Source organism: Chelonia mydas, chromosome 2 (genome assembly GCF_015237465.2).
Source record: "Chelonia mydas isolate rCheMyd1 chromosome 2, rCheMyd1.pri.v2, whole genome shotgun sequence".
Classification (NCBI taxonomy): domain Eukaryota; kingdom Metazoa; phylum Chordata; order Testudines; family Cheloniidae; genus Chelonia; species Chelonia mydas.
The window spans coordinates 188,368,376-188,392,542 of record NC_057850.1 but is presented as its reverse complement, the minus strand read 5'-3'; the positions used below and the strand labels follow the sequence as shown (position 1 = coordinate 188,392,542).

The following is a 24,167-nucleotide window of genomic DNA, read 5'->3' as shown; positions in this document are numbered from 1 at the left end:
GTCTGCCTGCTCGTTCCATGTGTCTCCTGGCCGATGTATATGCTGACAGATATTTGGAGGGCAAAATAATCATATCTGCTAAATTGTGAGAAGAAGAGATTGTGCTTTCGGTGGTAGGAATTGTCATTATCTTTTGGGCCAAATTTACTGGAATAACAGTTTGCCACACATCACTTAAAGGGAAAGTAAGTTGTCTATGAAGAGATAGAAGAAAGAAAAATATTTTAATCTAGGAAATGTTTTGATAAGCAACTATTTTCTAACCACTTATTTCATCACGAGTATTTCTATAATCCAGATTATTTTTTCCCCCCACAAGAATCAAGAAGTAAGAGATCTTGACTAAGACCCTGATTCAGGAAAGCATCTCAGTTCAGTACAGCACTTAATCACATGCTTAAAATTAAGTATGTATTTAAGTGCTGCCATGAACTGGGGCCTAGTACCCTGATTCTGCAAATGCTTATGAACAATGAACTCAGTGGAAATACTCATAGGTGTAGGTGTTTGCTGGATCAGGGTCTTAGTCAGGATCTTTCACGTCTTGGATCTTGTTCTGTTTTTATATATATATATATATATATTTTTAAAGTCTAGATTAAAGAAATACCAGTGCTACAAGAAGCAGTTTGTTTATGCATGTGAGTACTCTGTTGAATTCAAGACTATTTGCAGGAATGGAGCTTAATTCATGCTTAATGCTTAATGCAAACTTGACATGCATGATGACACAAAATCAGGGTGGATTTGATTTAAATCATGATTTAAATCACTAGTCAGGAAGACTCCATTTAGTCATGGATTTCTACATAAAAGTGCATTCTTGTTGCATTATAACTTTAATAAATATACTTCACAACTCAGAGATACATGTAGGTTTCATTTTTAGAAGGTCGACACTATACATTTTTGAAGCAATTTATTTTGAAAACTTTTCAGATTACTTTTACAGCTATATCAGAAAATGAATGATTATTTGGTTATTTCATTTACCAAAGGTAATTAAAGCAGATATTTTTGAAGTAATTGGGAGGTGAACTATCTCCAATTCAACGGGTTAATCATTAATATTAGGACGATTTTCTTGCCATGCTGTATTAGGAGGAGAACATCACCAGACACACATTTTAATTGTTTTATTTAACTAAAACAACAATATTATGGCATTCTGGATTTTTTTCTTCAACAGCAAACATATAATATTTTAACAAAACAAGCATATGAATTTTTGCATTTAGTTAAACATTGTTTTTTAAAATCAGGGTTTTTTTGTTAAAATTGTTTAAAATATTTCATTTAACTATTAAAAAAACAATTAAATTGGCTGTCAGCCAAGACAACATCAGAAACTTAAAATATTGGCTTCTGCAGCTAACTCAGTTGTCTTCCCCTTCATTTCCTGTTTGTTCATAATCTGGAAAAGAAAAACAAGCTTGCCTGCTTTTTCAGGTCCCAAATGATTTCTCAATTTGGAACAAATTAGGCCAAAGGAAGAAAATATTCCTTCTATACCTGCAGAAGAAGCTACTGCTATTAAAAGTGAGATAAGCGCTTGGATTCAGAGACTGTTGAAGTGATTAAGTGACTTACACCAGTGAACTGCTGGGACTTTCTTTAAAACATCATCAGCGAACATATATTTCCTGAATGGTTCACTCTTAGCTCTGAAGTTTATTATAGTTGGCATTATGGAGGGATGATTGCTGGATGTCCATGTCATAGCCAGCTCCTCTTCTTCAGCAGTTAAGGTTTGACCCTGTTACCGAGTATTGAGAATATTTGCAAGAAAATGAGCTGGAGATAGTGCTTGTTCCATTTGTTCTATAATGCTTGTAATTTAACTCTGTCATTGCATATTTCTCTTTTTAAGAGCTCACTCAGTTCCTTCCAAATTTCTGCAGCATCATCAATAAAACAGCTATTTCCCTGCATTTTGTTCAAGGTACAGCAATAGGCTTCAGGGTTTTCTGCATGTGTTCAACATTTCTCTTAAGCCCAATGTTTGGCTGTGACCGTGGCATCTATTTTTTCACGATTTTGTTCACAAACTGTCATCAGATTCAGCCAGTTCTTGAAATAGTGCTCAAAACAGTCCACTACTGAGTTCCATCGCACGTCTTGTGGGAGAGTTAGCTTGGTTCCTCCCAGTTTTTTTCAGAGCAGCTGCTGCAAAGTGGTTGTTATGGAAGTATTTGCAATTTCAACATCATTAGCCTGTATTTTTGGAACACTGAAGTCTTTAGCTAGGAGGTGCATCAAATGAGCACTGCAACTGTATGTTATTAGCTTGGGACTCTCTTCTAAATAATTTCTTCTCATTTTGGATCCATTTGCAGCATTGTCTGTGACCAAACTGCGTACTAGACATTTGAATTTTTTTTCATAGTTTGTTATAGCTTTTACTGCTACTTCTTGTAAGTATTCTGCTGTATGTGCATTTCCTGATGTATCAATTGTTTCTGTAAGGAAGACATTCCCTTCTTCTGTTATCACATAAGCACATACAACAGGATCATTGTGGACATTGCTCTACCCATCAAGACTCAGATTAACAATTTTACCCTCTAGACCTTTTGCACACTGCTCAATTTCTCTTTCATACACTTTATCCAGCAATTTGCCTGCGACATCTGCACTCTTGGGTGGACTGTATCCTGGTCTTAATGAGTAACAGTGTTTTTTTTTTTTGTTTAAACATGAGAATTCAAGAATAGTCCAGAAGGAAAAGAGGCAGTCCTTAAGAAAGAAGTGTGAAATAAAAAAGTTCACTAACCTGAAGATCCTGCGTGTTCAGACATGTTCCTTTCATCATCTTCAGCACAGCTTTCTCCTGAGAAGGAACACTTCTCATGATGTTGTTTCATTTGGGCGACCAGGCCTTGCATTTCTTTGTTGCAGTGTTTGCATTTTGCACGCATGTCTGTCTTAAGCACAGGTAGAGGAACTTCATTAAAATATTCCCAAACTGGGTCTCTTTTACAGTGAGACAATGGTATGGTAGATCTCAAATCAATGAAGGCCACATCCAGAAAGACCTCAAGACTTCTTGAATATGCTGCTCAAACAGTTTCACTTTTGTTTCTACTGCCTGTCCCTCCCTTCTCACATTTATCTCCAGACTTCTTCTCCTTGTCCAGATCTATTCCACGCGCAACAATCTTCTATTCATTGAACTATTTGAAACTTTGTACTTTTAGAGAGAGGTAAGGGATTGACTCTGTGTATACAAATATGCAGAGGGACAATAGGGTTGAGGTCTGTTATTTCTCACCTCTATATATTTAAAAACATTTTTGCTATTGACAAGCATGTTATCTCTGGAGACACAAATTCACAGTTTGAGAACTGCAAAACTAAGCATCTCTGATGGTATCTTCTAGACTGAGCACTGGGTCACACTGGGCAGATAGAAAGATTAACCTAAATAACCTGTACAGAAGCCCTTGGAACCCCATAAAATTGGGTCCCTAATCCAAGAACTATTGGAACTTATTTACAAAACTTTTCTTAAACATTACATGAGTATATTGTCTCATACTATAGAATTAGAATTTATAATCCGTATTCCATGATGAGAGATCTTTGAGCTATAATGCATCTTAATTAAAACTATCTTTAGAGACTTTTTCCTCAAAATAAATTTTATCAAAAAAATCCGATTTAAATAAAAAAAATCTATTTTTATCCACCCTGCACAAAATACAACATTCAAGAATTTTAGTAAATTTGCATAGGAGAAAGAAGTGCCCCCCAAAAATCTCATCCTGCAACACCTCTCGTGGATTTCTGCCACATGTGTCAAATTACCTGTAACATAGGGCTCTTTAGATGGACTCTGTAATGATTAACAAACTGAACCACCTGTAACCGTCTTCTTTCTGACAGTTTCCACACTTTCCTTCTACTACAATGTCACTAAAAAAAGTCAGCACTGCATCCTGGTGAGTTACCTTGATAGTCCCCAATTGCCCTCTTTGGGTATGTCTACACAGCACTCCAATTAAAAACCCACAACTGGCCTGTGCCAGCTGACTTGGGTTCATGGGGCTCGGACTCAGGGGCTGTTTAACTGCGGTGTAGATGTTCTGGCTTTAGCTGCAGCCTGAACTCTAGGACCCTCCCACCACAAAGAATCCCAGAGCCCTGCATTAAACAGGTCTTTATTCCTGGCCAGAACTTTGCACTTGCACCAAGGAAGAATATTGCCCTTTGAAATTGAGTTACCTTATTTAATGATCCGAGTGCTGTTAGCTTTCACTTGGAAGGTGTTCCTGTTGTGATTGAGAAGTATGTATTGGGTTTTCCTGTGCAATTGAACTACTATAGGCACAAAATATTACAGCTTGACCAATGCTGCCAGAAGTATCTTACTAGAAACAAATCAGTAAGCATACCAGTTATTTTGCTTGGTAATGTCATGAATGCTCTCTAGGTCAACCCAAGATGATAACATGGAATCTGAAGTCCAGTCCTCAATTGTAGGAAGTCTGAGTGTGTTGATTTGTGTGTTGGTTAAAACAGGGGTGGTGAGTTGCTATCTCACTCTATTTATGGCATTTAGATTCCTGGTGTCATTCTTGTGACTTTGCCCAGCTTACTTCTAGTTCAGTTCTTGTAACGTTACAATGAAATAGGAAGCAGAGAAGCCACATTTCACGTCTTCCTGAACACAGAAAATGAATGACCAGCTTATTCTTATTACAGTTTAAGAAGGAAAAGAGAAAGTCCAGACCATCTAACTTTAAACAATAATGAAACTTGTGGTGTGAGCAGTACACACTGCACGTATGCAAAGTAGGGCTGTCGATTAATCACGGTTAACTCACGCAATTAACTAAGAAAAATTAATCACGATTAAAAAAAATTGAGATTAATCACACTTTTAATTGCACTGTTAAACAATAGAATATCAATTGAAATTTGTTAAATATATTTGGATGTTTTTCTACATTTTCAAATATATTGATTTCAGTTACAACACAGAATACAAAGTGTACAGTGCTCACTTTATATTACTTCTTGTTCAGCCAATTGCTCAGAAAAACAAGTTTGTTTACATTTTTCAGGAGATAATGCTGTCCTCTTCTTATTTACAATGTTACCAGTAAGTGAGAACAGGCATTTGCATGGCGCTTCTGTAGCAGGTATTGCAAGGTGTTTACGTGCCAGATATGCTAAACATTTGTATACCCCTTCATGCTTTGGCCACCATTCCAGAAGACATGCTTCCATGCTGATGCTGCTTATTGGGAGGAAGGAAAAAAAATAACTAACTAAGTTTGTGACTGAACTCCTTGGGGGAGAATGGCATGTCTCCTGCTCTGTTTTACCTGCATTTTGCCATATATTTCATGTTATAGCAGTCTTGGATGACGACCCAGCACAGGTTGTTCGTTTTAAGAACACATTCACTGCAGATTTGAAAGAACACAAAGAAAGTACTAATGTGGGATTTCTAAAGATAGCTACAGCACTTGACCCAAGGTTTAAGAATCTGAAGTGCCTTCCAAAATCTGAAAGGGATGAGGTGTGGAGCATGCTTTCAAAAGAGTTAAAAGAACAACACTCTGAAGCGGAAACTTCAGAACCTGAACCACCAAAAAAGAAAATCAACCTTCTGCTGGTGGCATCTGACTCAGATAATGAAAATGAACGTTTGTTGGTCCGCACTGCCCTGGATCGTTATCGAGCAGAACCTGTCATCGGCATGGACGCATGTCCTCTGGAATGGTGGTTGAAGCATGAAGGGGCATATGAATCTTTAGTGCATCTGGCACATAAATATCTTGTGATGCCGGCTACAACAGTGCCATCCAAATGTCTGTTCTTACTTTCATTTGACGTTGTAAACAAGAAGTGGGCAGCGTTATCTCCTGCAAATGTAAACAAACTTGTTTGAGCAATTGACTGAACAAGAAGAAGGACTGAGTGGATGTGTAGGCTCTAAAGTTTTACATGGTTTTATTTTTGAGTGCAATTTTTTTTTTGTACATAATTCTACATTTGTAAGTTAAACTTTCATGATCAAGATATTGCACTACAATACTTGTGTTAAGTGACTTGAAAAATACTATTTTTTTTAAAGTGTAAATATTTGTAAAGACAAATATAAAGTGAGCACTGTACACTTTGTATTCTGTGTTGTAATTTAATCAATATATTTGAAAATGTAGAAAATATCCAAAAAATATTTAAATAAATGGTATTCTATTGTTTAAAAGTATGATTAATCATGCAATTGTGTTTAATTTTTTTAATCGCGAGATTAATCGCAATTAATTTTTTTAATCGCTTGACAGCCCTAATGGAAAGACTTTAGGCTAGTCAGTGTATGGTACAGTACAATAAACAAACAAAACAAAAACCATGTGCACATTTAGGCTGAGCTGGAATTAACACTGTATTTCTCTATCAACAAGGTTGCAAAATACTTAGTGGAGATTAAGATGGAAGAGAGAAACTTAAGTCTTTATTTAAAACAGTACTAAAAAAAAACCCTTCATGTTTTTATACCCCCTTCCATCCAAGAATCTCAAAACACTTTACACACAACAGACCTTGTGATATATTAAATATTATTTCCATTGCAGAGACAGGAAAACTGAAACGACAGATTGGTGAGGTAAATTGCCTACAGTAACACAGACTGTTGGTGACAGAACTAGGCAAAGAAACCTGAACTCATCTACCAATCCTATGTTCTGGCCATTAGATCAAAGTCCCTCTCTGTTTTAATTCCTAAGTCTTAAAAGCTAATTTTCACTCCCTTTTCTAACTCCATCAATCAAACTAAATTAGTTCAGGACAGAGATCTGAGATTTGACTCTAGAATCTTGTTAATTTTAATCTGCTGCTGTTTGGGAGGAAAAGAGATCTATGAGCAGCAATGAAAGTGTTTGTCTGCAAACTCAGGAAGATGGCACTGCATCAGATCACATTTGGAAGAATGTCACACTGTAGATGCTGTAACCTTCACTTCTGGTCTTAAACAAAAGTTGATGTTCTTCAGAAATTGATGGGTTAGTGCCCCCTGCCAAAAGAAATCTTCTCACCACAGGGAAGATGATTTTACAAAACTTGCTGACCCATCATTTCTTTTTTTAAATTGAATTTTTGAGCTATGTAGAAGTTGTGTGTAGCTTCTTACCACTCCATTGAAAAATATAATCCTTTTGAATTTGTGCATATGAAATTATTGAACTCCCCCTAGATGTCTGAGCAGAAGCAGCAATTAGAGGGGTATGAGTAAATGTTTCAGTCTACTGAGCTCTTTTCTGACTGTATTTGTTTGAGCAAAAGCAAAATATATGAATGATTAGTTGATTCCTCCCCCCCCCCCCCCACCTTTTACTAGTTCAAATTTTTTTAGATAGTAATTGGACCAATTGCCTGGGTATTTTGGAGGTGGGTAGGATGGTGGGTATGTGTGTTAAGTGAACTTTTTTCCCAGAACATTACTATCATTTTAGAATATCTTCTTTTTCTGTTTTCTTTCCTACAGGGGCTCTGCTGTTGCCAAAATAATAGGCAATAATGTAAATAATATGCAAAAGTTTGCTTCCACAGTGAAAATGTGGGTCTTTGAGGAAAATATTAATGGGAGAAAACTGACAGATATCATAAATAATGAACATGAAAATGTAAAATATCTCCCTGGATACAAGCTGCCAGAAAATGTGGTAAGACTTGGAAGCTAAACTTGGCCTATATATGTAGATATAGATATATCTATAGTGTGTGTGTGTGTATGTATGTATGTGTATGTATATATATATATAATTGTTTATACTCAAAAGTGAGGTAGGCGTTTGTCTCATTCACTTTTTGTCAAACTCCAACTATTTTGTTAATGATGTGGGCACAATCAAGGGTTCCGAACAGCTGAGCTCTCTAAGATAGTTGATAGCTAACATAATCTTGTAATAGATTTGCCCCTTCAGTGACTTTATGGCACCATATGCTATATTGTGTATATATGCAAACATGTGAAAATAATAGATTAATGCCTTTGCCCATAACTAGCATAAAGATTTGGCCTCAATTTTGGCAAGTTTGGAAGAAAGGTGGGATTTCAGACCCTCTGGAAGTTCACTACTGAAAGCTGCATTGAATTATAGAAAATCTGTTCACTTTAGTAGTCATTTATGCCAATGTCAAGTGCTGCCAAAGCTAAATGGTGGCATTTTTCACTCAGTTTGCACTGGTGTAAATAACATCATGATGATGATGGGCAATCACTCATTACCAAGTATGATCATCTTCCATGGGAGTTATGGATCCTCAGGTGGCTAATAAGGCCAATCCTTGAACCACAAGTTCTATTGCAATGAGGGCAGATGTTTTCAGGCTCAGCAGGAGGCTGTTGACCATGACTGGAAGTCAGTCTCTCCTTCTTTCTGCGCCTCTTGTCCTCTTCAGCTTGTTGATGAACAAGTTCAAAATGCAGGAGACCATCACGTAGGACTTCACTCCATTTTAAGCAATCCTGGGCAAGTGTCTCCCAAGTGTCAATGTCAATATTACACTTTTTTAGGTTGTCCTTTAGTAAGACCTTATATCGCTTCAGTTATCCACCCATGTTACGGTACCCTTCTTTCAGCTCAGAGAACAGGACCTGTTGTGGGAGGCAGTGGTCTGGCATCCGGACAATGTGACCAGTCGAGCGGAATTGCTGACGGATGATCATTGCCTCGATACTGGAGGTCTTTGCCTCTTCCAGGACACTAATATTGGTGCACCTGTCTTCCCATTTGATCTTCAGAATCTTACGAAGGCAGCATTGATGGTGCCTCTCAAGAACTTTCAAGTGGTGTCTATAGGTTGTCCAAGTTTCAGACCTGTACAATAGTGTTGGGAGAATAACTGCTTGATAAACAAGAAGCTTGGTGTCTGTTCAAATGTCGTGATCTTCAAAAACCCTGTGTTGTAAATGAGAGAGAGCTACACTGGCACAGCTCAGGCGATGTTGAATTTCTGCATCAATGTCTGACTGGGATAAAAGATGACTTCCAAGGTAGAGGAAGTGATCGACATTCTCCAGTGCCACTCCATTGATTTTTGGTAGATGGGGCATGTGATACCTCATTTGGAGAGCACTTCACTCTTCTTAATATTAAGAGTGAGACCAAGACATGCGTAAGCATCGGCAAACCCATTCAGGATAGTTTGAAGATCTTTCTCAGAGTGGGCAAAGATTGCGTTGTCAACAGCATACTGAAGTTCCACAATAGATGATGCGGAGATCTTACTCTTGGCTTTCAGCCTGCTAAGTCTGAACAGCTTTCCGTCCATTTTGCAAGTGATTTCAATGCCAGCTGTAAACTTCCCAGCAACTAGGTAAAGAACGACGGCAATAAAAACTGCAAACGTGGTTGGAGCGATGATACAGCCTTGTTTTACTCCTGTTTGTACTTAGAAAGGTTTGCTCTGGGAGCCAGTGCTGCTCAGAACCGTCGCTTTTATGTTATCCTGAAGCAATTTTACGACATTGATGTATATCAGGACATCCAATCTTAAGAGAGTACAGTCCAGAGGGCATGGCGATTCACTGAATCAAAGGCTGTAGTTAAATCAATAAAAGCCATGTACAGTGGTTGGTTTTGCTCCTGACACTTTTCCTGCAGCTGCCAGGCTGTGAAGATCATATCCACAGTTCCACAACATGGATGGAAGCCACTCTGTGACTCCGGTAAAATTTCTTCTGACAGGGGCAGAAGGAGAGTTGCAAGCTTCCACGCCAGAACTTTGCCTGCAATGGCTAGGAGGGAGATGCCACGATGACAACACAGTGTGGTGGGCAATCGTGAATCTGGCCCAGAAAGAGCTAGAAGTAGGAGGAGAGAGCAGCAACTGACAATTTAGTAGAAAAACCGATGGGTTAAAAACGGCCTGTAGCTAGATTACGGTTCTGTTGATGCCATTGAAACCTAAACACTGCACCAGTCTCCTAATTTGAAGTAAATCATAGACTCATAGAACTGGAAGGGATCTGGAGAGGTCATCTAGTTCAGTCCCCTGCACTCACGGCAGGACTAAGTATTATCTAGACCATCCCTGACAGGTGTTTGTCTAACCTGCTCTTAAAAATCTCCAGTGATGGAGATTACACAACCTCCCTAGGCATTTTATTATTTCCCTTTTGTCGTAGGCCAAGGAAACTTTGGTGCTATCTAGGTGGCTCATGTTTATTACCTCCATAACTAGTGTTTGCAGAGGCCACTGTGCAGCCCCAGAACTCATTTTTGGTGCCTCTGTTATTTCAAATGTGGTTAAACATGAGGACTACTTTAATGTCCTCATCACTTGTTGGAAAAGAGTGAAATCTGGCAAGTGGCGTGGAAGCTGGTCATCTTCTTGAAAAACAAAACCTTTTAAGAATCAAAAATAGAACATCAGGAAACAGATGTAAGAGGGCCTGGTGAAGGTTTTGTTTATTTAAACAGGACATGTCTCTGTTACAAGCTCTACAGTGGCACAGCTGTGGTGCTGCAGCTGCAGTGCTGTAGCAATGTAATGTAGGCACTTGCTACAGCAACAGGGAAGGGTTTTTTCCATCACTGTAGTAAATATACCCCCTCGAGAGGTGGTAGCTAGGTCTACAATGTGCTTAGGTTGGCTTAACTACATCTCTGAGTGTGAATTTTTCACAGCCCCGAGCAATGTAGCTAGGTCGACCTAAGTTTTAGATGTAGACCAGGCCTCATTCTTCGAGTGGAGTAGTGTATTAGACTGTTTTGCCAAACCAGCAGCTAGGGAAGAGACCATCAAAAACAGCCTCTAATTTTGCATTTCAATCAATTAGGTTGTGAATGTTAGTTAGTTAGCTGTCTGAACTCTGATTTGTAGATGCGAACATCATTTGCTCCTGCAAATTTGGTAATTAGCTGTTTAAATTCTGTCATTTTCAGGTACAGTTGATTGTGTCCACAATATTAGAAGGTGTGGAAAGGCCCCTTTCAAAATTTGGCCCAATAGGTCTTCGGCTGGCTTGAAAGCATTTGATGCTTTTGCATTTTTAGGAATTGTAACGTGCATGGTTTTTTTTTCCTCTTATTGATATAGCATGATAGAAATGATCATTCTCAGAAAGCTCTTCTAGATTATTTTTAGAGAACTTTTGAATAGAATTAATTTCTTTTAAATTCTTTTGTTTCAACCCCCTTTTTCTCCCATAATTGTACAGGTTGCTGTTCCAAATCTTAACGAAGCTGTGCAAGATGCAGACTTGTTGGTCTTTGTCATTCCTCACCAGTTTATTCATAAGATCTGCGATGAGATCACAGGACGGGTACCAAAGAAAGCTGTTGGGATAACGCTCATTAAGGTATAATAAATGCTATACATTAACATTGTCAATATATAGAGGAATATGATCTTCTGAAACCATTCAACTGAGAGTTTGAAATGAAAAAATCTTTCCCTGCCAAATTTTTATTTTTTCTTGATTGTTCAGTAGGACTTCTTTGGATGTACAATCAGAATTTGAGTCCTAGTCACTAGTGGATTGTTATACAGGGTTTATTTTATTCTGTCATTTTCAGTAAGAGGGAGGTGAGGCTGCTTACAAGACTAACTTAAAAAAATGTTTTGCACCACCAGGCTTTTCAGCCTATTACTTTCTGATTCTGGATACATCATTAGATGGAGAGCAGAGCATAAATATAATAGTCTGGTTGTTAATTCACATCCCAAACATTGAGCTGATCATTTTAAAAACTGACAAGAGAATCTCATGTGACTGAGTGGACAGTGCTCTCGTTCACATCAAAGATTTTGCTGCAACAAGAGAAACTGTTCAGAGCCACCCAAAGAGATGGACCAGTTCCAGTATGGGAACTTGTTGGGAACAGCATTTTAAAGGGGCTTTCATAGAGCTGGAGGCAAGGGAGTTTCTGTTTTAAATGACATTTTGTTTCTGAGTATTAAGCTATGGTAGGTCTGGTTATTCCCACAAGCTTCTAGAAGACATTACTTTGTTCTTGCCCTTCATTTGGTTGAGGGTGGGAGTGCTTTATTTTCTCGGCATAAGTTCCCGTCTGTTCTCATTCCTGGCACAGGTTCAGCCTCCAGATCTTTCATTTTTATTTTTTAAATAAATTTGGCTCTCTTTAGTTTAGCTAAAACCATTGACTCTTGTTTTTGTCGGTGCTGCCCCATCGAAGGGATTTAGTCTTGAAAGCCTGAATTTTATTAAAAGGTAACACTGCTCTAGTTCAGGTGTTGTACTTTACAGATAAATTTTTGATTATATATTAGTTGAATTGAAAGATGAAAGAAATAGGGCACATGATTCTGGCATAGTGTTGAAAGCAATAAATATATAGCAACGAAAACTTCCATGTCGGCCAATAGCTATCTGAGATGAAAATAAAATCCCAGACTGAACATTTTGATGTCACCAAGTAGCCTACACCAACAGAATTGAGGACATGTTCCTTCACTCTCTTTTCTTAAACTCTTGAGAGAAATGTAATTGATTCTTCCCTAACTTATTCTGGCCTATTTGTTTACCATTATGGCATTTATGTTAATGTGAAACCAGAATAACTCTAAAAGTCAGTCTGGTTACTGTGGCTTTTACACAGATCAGATTTGGATCAGAAACTGGGTCTATATTCCTTTAAAAATACAGTTTAAATTCTTGATAGTTATTGACTATATTTATGTAAAGAATAAATATTTAATGCACTGGTAAAATTATGCTAAGGAAAAAGTATTTATTTATGCCAGGGAAAAGATTTTCTATTTTTTTCCATAAACATTAGTATATTCTTAGTCTGAATATTTAATGTAATGTTGGATGACATTTCTTACACAAGCCAGAACTGGTTACCAGACAACTTCCCATTGCTAAGCTGCTGCTGTGGTCCAGGAGGTGCTCTCTTGAAAGAAATGGTGCAAATGTTTTTTTTTATTCTGTTGCAACTGTGTGCAAACTACATATTTCCTCTGTCAGTGGGACCAAAATCTGTACAAAGGGGCAGAGATCTGATCTCACTAACAAAAGAGCATGTGAGAATGGAATCATTTCACCATTTGTAAGTAATGGAGGATTTTTTTATTTCTAAACACATGCACGTGTGTGCATGCATACACACACTTTCTCTCCTTATATCTCTATGCAAGAACATTTAGTGTGGCCACTGGAAACAAATTCTGTAGTTAGTGTAGTTCTGCTCTGAACGAGGGTTATGTAAAATTAGGGTGACCAGATAGCAAGTGTGAAAAATCAGGACAAGGGGTGGGGGGTAATAGGCATCTGTCAAGGTTCCTTCCCCACTCTGAACTCTAGAGTACAGATGCAGGGACTTGCATGAAAGACCCCCTAAGCTTATTCTTACCAGCTTAGGTTAAAAACTTCCCCAAGGTACAAACTTTGCCTTGTCCTTGAACCGTATGCTGCCGCCACCAAGCGTTTTAAACAAAGAACAGGGAAAGAGCCAACTTGGAGACGTCTTCCCCCAAAATATCCCCCCAAACCCTACACCCCCTTTCCTGGGAAAGGCTTGATAAGAATCCTCACCAATTGGTACAGGTGAACACAGACCCAAACCCTTGGATCTTAAGAACAATGAAAAATCAATCAGGTTCTTAAAAGAAGAATTTTAATAGAAGAAAAAGTAAAAAGAATCACCTCTGTAAAATCAAGATGATAAATACCTTACAGGGCAATCAGATTCAAAACATAGAGAATCCCTCGAGGCAAAACCTTAAGTTACAAAAAGACACAAAAACAAGAATATACATTCCCTCCAGCACAGCTTATTTTACAAGCCATTAAACAAAAGAAAATCTAATGCATTTTCTAGCTAGATTACTTATTAACTTTACAGGAGTTGTAAGGCTTACATTCCTGATCTGTTCCCAGCAAAAGCATCACACAGACAGCCCAAACCCTTTGTTCCCCTCCACAGGTTTGAAAGTATCTTGTCCCCTCATTGGTCATTTTGGGTCAGGTGCCAGCCAGGTTATCTTAGCTTCTTAACCCTTTACAGGTGAAAGGGTTTTTCCTCTGGCCAGGAGGGATTTTATAACAATGTATACAGAAAGGTGGTTACCATTCCCTTTATATTTATGACCATGTCTATATAAGAAAAAGCCCCAAATATCAGGACTGTCCCTATAAAATCAGGACATTTGGTATGTAAAATGGCATTAGTGGGGTCCTTTTTCTGTCTGATTTCTATATGTAGTATACTCTCTTTACAAATGAAAGGTATATGTTTAACTGCCAGACCTGCAAACTCAACCTAATATGTGAAAATAAAACTGGGTCTTTGGTGAATTATAAGATGAATGCCAGATGAGGCCCTGAATGATGCATCTGTAAATCATGTTGCCTTAAATTGATTATGACAGGGTAAATGCCTGGAATTCAGTAAATATTTGTGTTGAATAATCAGAGGAAATGGAATCCAACTTGCTTTTTTAGCATTGCAATACAAGAAGAGCACAGGAGTGAAAAGCAATTTGAAATCTTCTCTGGCCAGCCTTTGGGTTGTGCTAATTTACATCTAGCTGCCTCTGGTGACCATTGCAGCATCTAGATCTATTGCCCTGGCCTATGTTGGGAGCCATTACATTGACTCTACACCATGTCGGGAATACCCCTACACTGTGGAAGTTCTCAGGTCAGATCCACCTGGGTTCCTTCTTCTTTTGAGATCAACTTCAGACCTAGTATAAGCAGGTGCAGCTCTCTTTGACTTCAGCAGAAGTTCTGTCTGTCCCTGGCAGGCTTGGATTTAGTACCCAGTTATGTGTGATCTCTCTCACTGCAGGTTATTCATTCAAGTGCGCAAATTCATATCTAGGTAGTTGTTCCAAATGCCCTTTAAAGAGACTGAATGGCAGCTGTTGGTTAATTGCCTGTTTGGGGGCCTAATAAATAGACTGTCAAGGCATCTTTGGAGCTGTTAAAAAAAACAACACATACATGAACATGCTTTCAGATTCTCATCACTCTACAGTATGGTTCACAAAGGTGTTAAGTGAGTGAAAAAAGTAATGCAACAGTATAGTAATTGACTTACGTTTTCATTGGCTGGTTTAGTACATGTGTCTCACAATATCTCTTAGTTGTGCAGTGGTTTTAAAAATAAACCATTTTTTGAGCCTTAGGAATGCAAAACTCTGCCAGCCAGGAATGTCTTCTGTGGCTTATGTAAAGTTAAATGGATTTCAGCAATGCCTTTTTATACTTAAAAAAAGGCCATGGTGTAGTTCAAAGTGATGGTCTTCTATGTGCTAGATATGCGAAACCATTTAAAAATAAGGCTTTACAAAGAAAATGCTTCTGTAACCTCCTAAATATTTATACTTTTGGGAAGGAGGACGACAGTTTTGAGCTTTGTGCTTCTACAGAGGGAAAAAGCACAGTTAATTCACATTTTGGCTCCATGGGAGAAATAGCTTTGGACGAAGGAGATACTGCAGTTCCCTGAAAAAGGCACAAGCAGTCAGGAGTTCTGGATTCTATTCTCCCCTCTGGCACTGATCTACTCAAGGCACAAGTCTCTCCCTGCCCCAGTTTCTCTATCTCTGGAGAACAGGGATAATGATACTTCGGTAAAGCTCTTTGAAATCGATAGATGAAAAATGCTACGTAAGAGCAAAGGTGTTATTAATCAGCTTCTTCCATATCTACAAACAGGCTTTTCACTTTGTAGTAGTGTTCAAGATGACTAGAACTGATTGACTAGTAAGCCGTTGCTGTCATTAAACACGAAGCAGTTTCTCTGTGATATTTCAGTTTGAGTGTTTTCTCCACAAAATACTACATAAAAATATTAAAATCCAATCCTGTGAGTTTCTGTGCCTCGGTTTCCACTGAGGTCAACGGGGCCAGCTCCTCAACAGCTGGAAATCAGTGTTGCTCCATTGACTTTAGTAGGGGGACGTTCATTTACATCATCTGAGGATCTGATCCCAGGAGAGATGAACTTGCAGCACCTTACAGAACTGGGCTCTTTATTTAGCACAAAATAAATCCTGTTGTTGTCATCTAGATGTTGGTAGTTAATTCCTAATTTTTAAGTGCAATTTTGTATCAAAGGAAGACATCCTAAAAGGTCACAGCAGAGGCAAGGCTGTATAGACAGATGTGTGGGTGGCTTATCTCTGTGGTAGCAAGCCCACTATCTTCTGTCTCTAACTGGATAAACTTTATTGTAGCTTCTACCCAGGAAGGATAATTGTGATGCAGTCTATTCTGTCTAATGCCTGTTCAGTAATTCACTTAAATGTTGGCTGCAGGGAATAGATGAAGGCCCAGAGGGACTCAAGCTGATTTCTGACATTATTCGAGAGAAAATGGGAATAGACATCAGTGTGCTGATGGGAGCTAACATTGCCAATGAGGTAGCAGCAGAGAAGTTCTGTGAAACCACAATAGGTAACAATCTGTGTAATTAAAGTGTTTAAATGTTGATGTCTATGCTCAAAACTCCACATTGAATAATTTGAACATCACTGTTGCCAGCTTTAATCAATCATTATCAGAAGGTGCTAAGTCTTTCATATTTAATTTCTGAACTTCCTATAATGTTTGCACTTCCAAATGTAGCAGTAGGGCATTGGGAGAAGAGATTATGAAATCCCATTAGGATTGTGACTTCAGAGCTGACTCTTATTTCTTTTACAATGAAATAGTTACCAAGCCACAAAGTAACGATTATACTGTTTAATACTGATAAAGTAGCCATGCCACTGCTGTGCAGAACATTTTGCTACATAGGTTGCTACATAGTCTAATATCAAGTGATAAGATGTTTTTAGTACAGGTGTTGCAGCTTGTGAAACACTCTTTCCATCTTTATAACTTTTTAAAGGTACTACTGTGTCCTTTGTAGGTTTTCATTGTAACTAATTCTTTTAAACTCCAGGTGTTGGCCTTGATCCTGCAATTGGAACTACTAGCACAGATACCTCTGCACCCATCTAAGTCTGGAGAGCATACCTATTCATAGATTTCACAAAGTCTCACATGTGCATTCAAATATATACAGCTGTGTGCAATCTGAGGGAGTTAATGTTGTTAGAACATTAAATTTTTATTTTTTTTTTTACTTTTGTGTAGTTAGCTTTGCGAACTTAGTGTCACGTTAACATCTCTTGCATATAATTTTAGACGATTGAGTTAGTTTAAAATGTTGACAGACATTTCTTTTTTAGGGCAACATTAGCTTGCTGTGTTAATAAGGTATCTGACTTGTTTTATCAGTAGATCTGGACATGTGCTTAAAGTACTTCATAGAATTGCAGCTGCTGAGAAGATAACTTGGACGGATTATTTTAAACCAATTTTAACTATTTAAATAAAAAAACAAGGGAAATGGATTTAAACAAAAAGGGTGTGATTGTTCTTCTGAGCTCTTAGTTCTTAACATGGATACATTTACCAATAGTCTATCTTGATTGGAGGGAGGGGAAGTGGGGAAAAACAATCTAACTCCTGCTTCGAAGTATTCTGCTTTGAAGTATTCTGCCTTGCACTAAAAAGCCAGGATAATAAATGAATAAATTATTCATTGCTTGCTTTTTCCCCCCTCAACAGGCAGTAAAATCCTGGAGAATGGCCTTCTTTTCAAAGAACTCCTGCAGACGCCAAACTTCCGAATAACTGTAGTAGATGATGCAGATACTGTTGAGCTTTGTGGTGCTCTTAAGGTACAGTTAGCCGTGCTGAATTTTTATATGACTGGGGAAGGGAGATGGGGGGAAGGAGGAGAGTATTTACCCCTAAAAGGTTGTCTGTGTATCTCTCTCTCAAATATAAAAAATACATTCTTTAAAACTAAAATACACACAACTCTACAAATACTAGATATGAAACTGGAGTGAGGCATGTGGTTAGTGCATCGAGCTCTGCATCAAGATATGCTGAGTTCTGTTCCTATCTCTGCCATTTACTTGCTCTGTGGCTTTATGCAAGTGATGCTGCATCTACACTCCTGAAACACTTTTAAAATCCAGTCCAGCCTCTGGGGAAGGTCTGTGTGTACAGCAGCCCCTATGCAAAGGGAGAGGAATGTGAAGCTGAAATTAACCCTTTTTATACTGGAAACCACATAGTTCCCTTGCTCCCTATCCCATTTGTTTCTAGAAGCCGCTTCTACTGGCATGGTTATATCAACCGTATAGGCGGGACACAACTCTGCCAGAACAGTTTTTTTAAGACTTATCCCAGACCAGGTGTTTTAGCAAAGTTATGTACCATCTATACTGTTGTCTCAACTGTGCCAGCTGGAATGGCTTTGAAAAAGAGAGGCAGGGAGCAGTCTAGTCAGACTCTGCCTGGTTAGGTGTTAACTCCAGATTTACATTCCTCTTCCCTTAAGTAGGTACTGCAATGAAGAGGTATAAGGGCTCCTGGAGAGAAGAGTGAGAATGGCAGGGCTCTGTGCCCAGATACCAAAGTCTGGGTGAACCCTAGACTGGGAATTTCCTTTTTATGCCTGTTTTTGCTTATGGTACCTAGTTCTGGCTTATTCTGATAAAGCCTTGCGCCTGCTGAAAAATCCTGTGTATTGCTATTTTCATCCTATCAGGTTAGAGGTAGTTTCAGAAGCATGGATGGGGCCTTAGTCTCCCTTGTCCAGTTTCACCACGGAAATAAGCTAGTAGGTTGCCATTGACTTCTTCTGCATAACACCAATGGTGAATTTGGCCCTGTGAGCCATAGTTTCTCCATCTGCAAATGAGAATAGCAATAAATACATTTCTGGGAGATGGGCAGTAAGTAGTAAGGGGACTCCATGAACATGACAGTTTCTAAAAAGGAGTTAAAAATAACTTCAGGTACTGGATTCGAGTCATCATGCTGCCATTTTCTTACTCTTTAAAATGTTTTTTCTCTCCCCTGTTGCTATGTGATGAAAGACCCTTGCAAACAATAAGGAAAACAAGTAAACTGACTAAGCACAAAGTGTTGTCAAATGTGTACAGAGTAAACCTAAAAATGGGGCATGTCTACTAATTCCTTCCAGCTGTAGTAATTTGAGATAGTGGTTGCAACTGTAGTAGGTATAAATATTTTTTTGGACAAGAAGTGGAATTTTTTTCTTCATTTACCAGTGTGTCCTTCTCAAATAGTGAATGTTGATGCAGCACTTTGAAGATGTAAAGCGCTATATTGTTGTATACAAATCTGATGCATGTATTCTCCAAACTTGTATTGGACAAGGTTTGTGCAGAATGGCTGAACAGTAAAACAAATATTTTTCTGTTCTTTCAAAGAACTACAAAGCTGTTTTTTCTTTTGTTTTTGTAACTGAATTGTACTGATAGGAAGTGAAGTGTAGCTTAAAATGATTCCTATTGATTTTTTTTTCTTTTCACATTAATTTACAGGAAATTGTTATATATAAGATATTAATGGCTTGGGCCCCTGGCCAGTAATACAATAGTTCATGTTCTCTAATGTTTGTGACGGGAAGCAATTTCACTGAACAGTTATGTACTAGTAAAGCAATATTTATGGTACTTCAGAAAATAACTGAAAAGAAAAATAAAGCTCACAAATTTAATAAAGTAATATGTAATGGTAGTCAGCATAAACACTGTGTAATGATTAGTAAACGTTACATGAAATACTCTGTTTCTGTGCCAAATTTGTTCTGACTGTGGGTATGTAAACACTTCCCTGAGCTGTTCATAATTCAGACATTGCTATCTTGGGCTAGTGAGTTGAGAACCTCAATGTGAAATTGACTAGCAAGATTACTTTCAGTTTCTAGCCTATCTTTCTTGCCTATACTAAGCAAAATGAGAACAGATAGTGAAATGTAAACTAGGCTACTTTAAAATAGAGAATTTTTAAAATTTTATTACTGGTAATTTAGTTAACAATTTTTTTCTTCTTTTGTTTTTGAAGATATGATTAACCTGGTCGTATCTCTGTTTTTTAATAATCATATTTTAGAGTACAGATGTGTGCTAGCTTTTAAAAACTGTTAAGGAATTTTCCTGTCCCTTCAGTATGATTGGGAATTTACATCATGATAAACTGGTGAAAATTGGAGCTATGTAATTCACTGATTAGAGAGAATTTCTCTCTGAAAAGTGAGGGGAAAAACTATGTGATCCACGAGGACAACATTCTGTACTGTGAGGGTACTGTTGTAAATAGAGAGAGATTCTAACTTAACTTCTGCAACAGTGCCTATTTTAATTGTCTGCAGTACCACTGCAAACTGCAGTCTTGAATACAGTCGAAGGCATATATTCCATCCCAATACTTGCTTTTGGAGGAGGAATTCGTAAAATGCAACTACAATATTTATTTTAGAGTATGTAAGGTGCTTACAGCAGCCACAGTACATGATTCTGGTTTCTGCATAGAACCACAGAATATCAGGGTTGGAAGGGACCTCAGGAGATCATCTAGTCCAAAGCAGGACCAATCCCCAACTAAATCATCCCAGCCAGGGCTTTGTCAAGCCTGACCTTAAAAATATCTAAGGAAGGAGATTCTACCACCTCCCTAGGTAACGCATTCCAGTGTTTCACCACCCTCCTAGTGAAAACGTTTTTCCTAATCTCCAACCTAAACCTCCCCCACTGCAACTTGAGACCATTACTCCTTGTTCTGTCATCAGCTACCACTGAGAACAGTCTAGATCCATCCTCTTTGGAACCCCCTTTCAGGTAGTTGAAAGCAGCTATCAAATCCCCCCTCATTCTTCTCTTCCGCAGACTAAACAATCCCAGTTCCCTCAGCCTCTCCTCATAAGTCATGTATTCCAGTCCCCTAATCATTTTTGTTGCCCTCCGCTGGACTCTTTCCAATTTTTCCACATCCTTCTTGTAGTGTGGGGCCCAAAACTGGACAGAGTACTCCAGATGAGGCCTCACCAATGTCGAATAGAGGGGAACGATCACATCCGTCGATCTGCTCTCTATGCCCCTACTTATACATCCCAAAATGCCATTGGCCTTCTTGGCAACAAGGGCACACTGTTGACTCATATCCAGCTTCTCGTTCACTGTAACCCCTGGTCCTTTTCTGCAGAACTGCTGCTGAGCCATTCGGTCCCTAGTCTGTAGCAGTGCATGGGGTTCTTCCACTCTGCACTTGTCCTTGTTGAACCTCATCTGATTTCTTTTGGCCCAATCCTCCAATTTGTCTAGGTCCCTCTGTATCCTATCCCTACCCTCCAGCGTATCTACCTCTCCTCCCAGTTTAGTGTCATCTGCAAACTTGCTGAGGTTGCAATCCACACCATCCTCCAGATCATTTATGAAGATATTGAACAAAACCAACCCTTGGGGCACTCCACTTGATACCGGCTGCCAACTAGACATGGAGCCATTGATCACTACCCGTTGAGCCCGACAATCTAGCCAACTTTCTCTCCACCTTATAGTCCATTCATCCAGCCCATACTTCTTTAACTTGCTGGCAGGAATACTGTGGGAGACCGTGTCAAAAGCTTTGCTAAAGACAAGGAACAACACGTCCACCGCTTTCCCCTCATCCACAGAGCCAGTTATCTCGTCACAGAAGGCAATTAGATTAGTCAGGCATGACTTGCCCTTGGTGAATCCATGCTGACTGTTCCTGATCACTTTCCTCTCCTCTAAGGGCTTCAGAATTGATTCCTTGAGGACCTGCTCCCTGATTTTTCCAGGGACTGAGGTGAGGCTGACTGGCCTGTAGTTCCCAGGATCCTTCTTCTTCCCTTTTTTAAAGATGGGCACTACATTAGCCTTTTTCCAGTCGTCCGGGACTTCCCCGGATCGCCATGAGTTTTCAAAGATAATGGCCAATGGCTCTGCAATCACATCCGCCAACTCCTCATCTGCATCATAGTTTAAACAAAGACATATGAATACAAGATCTTTATAATATTCCAGCTTTATTTCTTGCATAATATACTGGTATACAATAGAAGATTGATACAGCTATACCTCTGGACTAGTTTCATTCCTTTCTCCTCCTCCCTCACTCCTCCAAGCAGGGATGATTTCAGTATGGATGATTGCCTAAAAACTGAAAGGAACACAGAAAATAAAAGTTTTGAACACAGCATTCTTCTGGCTGATAATTTTACATTTGAAATTATTCTGAAGCACATTTAAATGAAGATTAATAATGGCTGTCACAGCTAGGTGATGAAAGAACATCTGCTGAATTTGCTGTTCAGACACATGTTCTGAATATCTGCTTCACTTGCTGTATTTATTTTCTCTGACAATGGGCTGATGGAGCTATCTGGAAGTATAGAAGATTGAGAGCACTGAAATGGAGGCTTTATCATAACTCATGAAGTGTCTTGAAATGTGAGCTGCAGTTCTGTCACTGGATCTGGTGGTATCAGGGAGAGAGCTAGAAATGGCTGTAAACAATAGCTTGCTGGTTTTATGAACCAGGTATCCACAGGTTTGTTCTGTATCAGTAATGGTTCCTGTTGTGAAGTGCACTGAGAAGTAGACTCATAGACTTAAAGGACAGAAGGAACCATCGTGGTTGTCTAGTCTGGCCTCCTGCAAATTGCAGGCCACAGAACATCAGCTACTCCTGAAATAGACGCCTAACCTCTGGCTGAGTTACTGAAGTCCTCAAATCATGGTTTAAAGACTTCAAATTACAGAGAATTCCCTATTTACATTAGTTTAAACCTGCAAGTGACCCGTGCCCATGCAGCACAGGAAGGCAAAAAAAACCCCAGGCCGGTCTGACCTGAAGGAAAATTCCTTCCCAACCTCAAATATCTGTTGTCTCACTCCTTTCTGCAAAATAGTATGTGAGCAGGGAAAACAGGCTCTGATACTTGTATGGGTATCCTTAGACACCAGCTCAGGTTTGCAGCACAGATGAAGGCATGAAATCTCACATGGATTACACTCTGCTTTTCCTTTTACTATCAGCTTAATTGTGGAGGGACAATGTGTGGTTAAAAAAGGCCTCTGAAACCATATGCATCAGCACGATGAGGGACTCAATAAACTTACTGTCAAAACCAATCATTTAAATTATTCTTTGTTGGTACTGACCCTCACGTTACAAAATGCTCATATGGTCATCAAAGTCTGGAGCTGTAGCATACGCAGTATGCGTAGCCTTTTGAAGTTAATCAAACTTGCATTTCTGAAGGGCTCTGTGTGATCACACTGAGTTGCTTATGAGAAGATGACTTTCCCATCTGTTCTACAACAGTCCCTAAACTCTGGGCAGGATCAAAACTCAACCATCTTCTTGGGCTTCAACTTTAACAGACATCTAAGCAATAAGATAATATAAAGTCCAGTCCTTGCTTAGGACTGCTCTGTCTACCACTTAGATCTTCTCATCTCAGACCCAAGATATCTCTCTCAGGGCAGACCCATTCAGAAGCACTTCCTCCTTTTTGTTGTATTCACTCCAGCTGCTGGACCCTCCTTGCTTACTTGAGAGAGCTGGCAGGTAGTGGTGTTCAAAGGTGAGTTGTTGGCTCCTATGTGCTGAGGCACCACCATGGAGTGAGACCCAGAGTCACCTGCAGGTGACCTTTTTTTAGTGTTTGGTTTTTAAAAAAAAAAAAAAAAAAAAAAAAGCTTTTCAGTAGTGTTATTTAATGTATTTATTTAATTTTAGCTTGGGACATTGAGTTACTCTTAGTTTCAAGTCATCATTAAGGCAACATTTTAAAATCATGAACCTGCAAAATAGAATTGCTCTTACTTTGCCTCCAAAACTCCACAGCTGTATGCACAAACAGGTATTTGCATAGGTAAATTGAGTATTTGAGCTTGCAAACAGATAGGCACATTTCTATTGTGCATAAATATGAGTTCCTGCAAATGCAATGGATATGCATGTAACTGAAAATGTAGGGGCTTTAGTGATAATAGAGCTCAGGATATCTGTGCTGCTGCATATTAATGTCATGTATATTAAATCTTATAGGCAGCAGATGGTACTGGAGCTTGCATCTATCAAATAATTTAATGGAACCTTGTCAACAGGGAAAAAGAGTTTATTGATTGCAGCAAAAGACAAAGGAGCATCTTAACTGTCAGAGTAGGGACCACTAGAGTGCATGTTAACATTGCCGTTACTAATTAAGGAGAGACAGTGTGGCCTAGTAGACAGAGCATTAGACTGGGACTCAGAGGACCTGGACTCTGTTCCTGGCTCTGCCACTGGGTCTACTGGGTGGGCTTGTGAAAGTCACTTCACCTTTGCA

General features: G+C 38.9%; 1 protein-coding gene across 2 annotated transcripts in view; it reads left to right on the top strand.

Annotated features, from left to right (window-relative positions):
- GPD1L (glycerol-3-phosphate dehydrogenase 1 like) overlaps nt 1-24,167 on the top strand; it is a 38,717-nt gene that overhangs the window by 1,696 nt on the left and 12,854 nt on the right. For both annotated transcript variants that reach the window (XM_037890373.2, XM_037890375.2), the window contains exons 2-5: nt 7,502-7,679; nt 11,183-11,323; nt 16,255-16,393; nt 17,555-17,667. In XM_037890373.2, coding sequence (XP_037746301.1) covers nt 7,502-7,679; nt 11,183-11,323; nt 16,255-16,393; nt 17,555-17,667 — 571 coding nt within the window. The remainder of the gene's footprint in view (nt 1-7,501; nt 7,680-11,182; nt 11,324-16,254; nt 16,394-17,554; nt 17,668-24,167) is intronic.